Source organism: Austrofundulus limnaeus, unplaced genomic scaffold (genome assembly GCF_001266775.1).
Source record: "Austrofundulus limnaeus strain Quisiro unplaced genomic scaffold, Austrofundulus_limnaeus-1.0 Scaffold497, whole genome shotgun sequence".
NCBI lineage: Eukaryota > Metazoa > Chordata > Actinopteri > Cyprinodontiformes > Rivulidae > Austrofundulus > Austrofundulus limnaeus.
This window is the reverse complement of record NW_013952899.1, coordinates 123205-127276: the sequence shown is the minus strand read 5'-3', so window position 1 is coordinate 127276 and position 4072 is coordinate 123205. Positions and strand designations below refer to the sequence as shown.

At 38.2% G+C, this 4072-nt stretch overlaps 1 protein-coding gene across 2 annotated transcripts in view; it reads left to right on the top strand.

The window, feature by feature from the left end:
• The first annotated feature begins 722 nt into the window (after positions 1 to 722).
• Positions 723 to 4072, top strand: part of LOC106530180 (phosphatidylinositol 4,5-bisphosphate 3-kinase catalytic subunit alpha isoform) — a 46442-nt gene continuing 43092 nt past the window's right edge. For both annotated transcript variants that reach the window (XR_001311738.1, XM_014025766.1), the window contains exons 1-3: positions 723 to 1061; positions 2896 to 3297; positions 3453 to 3662. Coding sequence is in view for 1 of the 2 variants with exons in the window: in XM_014025766.1 (XP_013881220.1) it covers positions 2946 to 3297; positions 3453 to 3662 (562 nt within the window). In the remaining variant the exon portion in view is untranslated. The remainder of the gene's footprint in view (positions 1062 to 2895; positions 3298 to 3452; positions 3663 to 4072) is intronic.

Below are 4072 nucleotides of genomic sequence, written 5' to 3'. Positions count from 1 at the left end.
CAAATATAGTCAAAAAGGGAAAAAAATTGTATAGGTCTTCTGGACGGGTTCTTCTCTAATGAAACGTTTCGTCTCTCCTCCAAGAGACTTCTTCAGTCTGAGAGTTTCAGGCAAAATTCAGGCTTTTGAGTCCTGCCTCCATGTGACTGATACTCTTCAGGCTTTTGCCTGAAACTCTCAGACTGAAGAAGTCTCTTGGAGGAGAGACGAAACGTTTCATTAGAGAAGAACCCGTCCAGAAGACCTATACAATTTTTTTCCCTTTTGATTGAATTTTCTCCATGTCCACGGGCTGAAAAAAATAAACTAAAGAATGTGGACAAGCACACTGGCTGCTAGGTTATTCATAAAAAAATAAAACGACTTTACTTAGTAAAGTATTAAGCATTTCTTATATTATTGCATTTGGCCCGCAGACCTCAGATTGATTTTAATTTTGGCCCTATCAGGGAAAATGTTTGGGCACCCCTGGTGTAGGATTAGAAATTTATCCACATCTATAGGTGGCCATTGGCCCACCACCTCCTAGTGCCGCCCCTGAAACTGAAGAGAATTTTAATTTATGTTGTGCATTTATACAGAACTTTAACAGTTTTTTTTAAGTGTTTCTCAAGTGGCAGGATTAAAAACACTTTAAGACATAAATAAAATTTAATTGAAAACTCCTCAGTTTTTCCTGTTTCCTCAGCCTCCTGTCATGACGAAGCTCCTCCAGCTGAACTCAGAGGGCGGTCCGACACCACGAGCCTGCTAGCTGCTAGCTGCTAGCTGCTCTCAGACTAGCGTCGCGCTAACAAACACTTCCCAGCCAGCACAATGAAGAACAACATGAAGCATTTCAAACTCAAACCGCTGCTGCACATTGACAACATCGCCGGGAGCTAAGGGTATCTCTTCTGCCCAGTGCCCCACAGTGGTCAAGTACATGGACTTTACCATAAAGCTAACGCGGCTGCTTGAGAGTTCCTGAGCGGGGCACGGATGGGATTAACTCGGCTAGCCGCGGCTAATGTCGGTGCTAGCTCCGCGGCTAACCGGTTGGCGTTAGCTATCTAACTCAGGTAGTGTCTCCTATTTCTTTATTTTGTTTTTAGTTGCTAATTAAAACACATACATGGTTACACACACAACACGTTGCTTTGTTTTCGTTAATATAATGTCAGAGTGGAATTAGCTCGACATTAATAATGCAAATGACATTGTTTAGCTAGCATAAATGGACCTTTGGCTTGCTGAGAAACAACACCTAAATTAAGTAACTTGTAAATAAATAAATGTAACAGCTGATTAACTCAAGTAAGTTCAGCCCTGCTTTACTTTTTCTATTCTGATCACTTTAAACCAGTGTGTGGTTTGAGTTTTGTGAGTTAACCAGGTTGTTTACATGATGTTTTCAGAAGTGATTTCACTGGAAAAACTTATCAGATCATCACAGCTCACTCACTGGACTTTATGTTTACCCAGTCTCTATGTAGGAAACTTTACTGTAGTTCATACGATTCAAAGACATGAGTTAGTTCACTCAATCATAATTCAGTCCCGTTAAACTGGAGGAAATTATCTTAGTTTTTTAAAGAAGCACTGTAAGTTACTCTCCATTTAAATTGGAGAGTAACTTAAAGTGCTTCCAGGAAAAGTGTATATTTAAGATAAAATAAACTTTAGGTCACAAACTGCAGCATTGCACAGTTACAACAATAAGCACAAATAAAAGAAGGGAGGAAAACTTGTTAAGTTACTTAAATAAGAAAAAAACAATGAACTAAATACTTAGTTTTTTTTTATCTCAAAGCAGAAAACATGAAAGAATGTTTGTACAGGTTTAATTTACCAGTTGACATCTTGAGACTCCTTGATGGTAGAAAATGAAAGTCTGAATTATGTTTTATATCGTTCACAATCTTCTTACTTCTCCACACGCTGATATTTCATAYAAAGTCTGCAGATAAACATGTTCCTTTATCTCGAACTTTAAAGCTGTGTGTGAAAAAACTTTCCAGTTTAGATTTTAATCTGAACAGGCTGCAGCCGTTTCACATCACACTGCACTCTCTGAAAATAACATTTATAAAAAAAATAGAAGACCGTGAAATCTAAAATCTAAAGATAACCAAAAATAAAGACAATAAAAATTAAGTTTGTTTCCTTTAGAAATAAGTAAAGCATTTAGGGCTGAGTTAAATAAGGGATTAAATGAAATGCAGTTAATTATATTCAAGTAAAAGTTAATCTGAAGGTATAAATTCAACACAAAATGTACTAAATTTAAAAATGAATTACTAGACTTCAGACTGAACAGGTGAATCATGAGTTTGCCTCTAATAAATCACCTGCACTCAGGTGAGGACCATAATAATAAATTGATTTTGTATTTTATTTAGACAGGTAATGTCATTGAGACAGGCAGTCTCATTTACAAGAGAGGCCTGTAACACAATCAGTTATATAACATGTGATGTTGACTTTTAAATAAGAGCAAATTTAAACAAACTTAATCTAAAAACAAGCTTGAAATGATTATTTTTCCATTTTCTTTAAAATGTGTTTAAAAATGTCCCAGTGGGMTCAAACTGGACAGTTTCAGTTCTTGCTGCAGTGAATCCCAGGATCATAGAGTAGAAAAGAAAAAGGTGTTTTTGTCCAAGTTCTGTGCTTTAATGATGCCTCAACCTGAGTCTTGGTTTTAAATGTTGGATAATAAAATCAGAAAACCCTTTTCCAGATTAACCTCATCTCTATTAGGGTTACAATTTGCTTTAAAATCTCCAAAGCTGTGCTTCTTTCTGTTCTTTTTAACGAGCTTATTCCCAAGCATTTTGTGACAAATGTTAAATATGTGCACATTCCACACGAGACAGAAATAGTTGTGTAATTTTGCTTCCTTCTTTCTCACAGTTGGCTGACGTTGCTCTGCTAATTACCAGGCTAGATTTGCTGGCACAACCATGCCTCCCAGACCCTCCTCAGGAGAGCTATGGGGGATGCACTTGATGCCCCCCAGCATCCTAGTGGACTGCCTGCTGCCAAATGGCATGATTCTCACGTTGGAGTGCCTCCGAGAGGCCACGCTCATCACGGTCAAGCACGATCTTTTCAAAGAAGCCAGGAAGTACCCTCTTTACCATCTGCTGCAGGAGGAGAGCTCATACATCTTTGTCAGCGTCACCCAGGAGGCAGAGCGGGAAGAGTTCTACGACGAGACTAGGAGGCTGTGCGATCTCAGACTGTTTCAGGCCTTCCTGAAAGTTATTGAGCCAGTGGGCAACAGAGAGGAGAAAATCCTCAACAGAGAGATAGGTATGCTCCTGAGCCTGCTTATTGCTGCCTTCCACAGTAATGTAGCAGCTGCTCCCCTTATCGCAGTGAAAAGTAACAATATAGTCTATTATTTATTAAAATGCACCTGTGAAGCTTTTAGAATACCTTGTTTACCTTGTTGTTCACTTTTATAGGTTTTGCTATCGGAATGCCCATTTGTGAGTTTGATTTGGTGAAGGACTCAGAAGTGCAGGACTTCAGAAGGAACATTTTAAATGTTTGCAAAGAAGCTGTGGACCTCAGAGACAGTAACGGACCCCACAGCAGAGCTTTATATGTCTATCCTCCTAATGTAGAATCCTCAGCAGAACTTCCCAGGCACATCTATAATAAGCTAGATAAAGGTAAGATGGCTTACTCTGCATGTTTATTRTATTAATTTTGATTTGGGCAATTTCACACTGGTGACATGAATGTTGAGTGGGTTAAAGTTTACAATTCATGACATCCTATATCCAAAAAAAAAAAAGACAAATGAAATAACGTTTTGGGGAAGAAAAGCAAAAAAAAATTTTTTTTAAAGTGAATTAAGTCTGAAGCAGAAGATATCGAGATAGAAGCATTTAAAGTCCTGACAACTTGTATTCATGGGAAAAGGAAAGTCCACCACATTTCAGTTAAAGTGTTTTATGTGTTAAGACATAATGACACCATTACAGACTCAGGATTGGACCAAACCGGGTCCAACAGGACAATGGGCCTCATGCAAGAACATGTTCGTATTCTTATCCTAAATTTCTCTTACTTTTGTTCG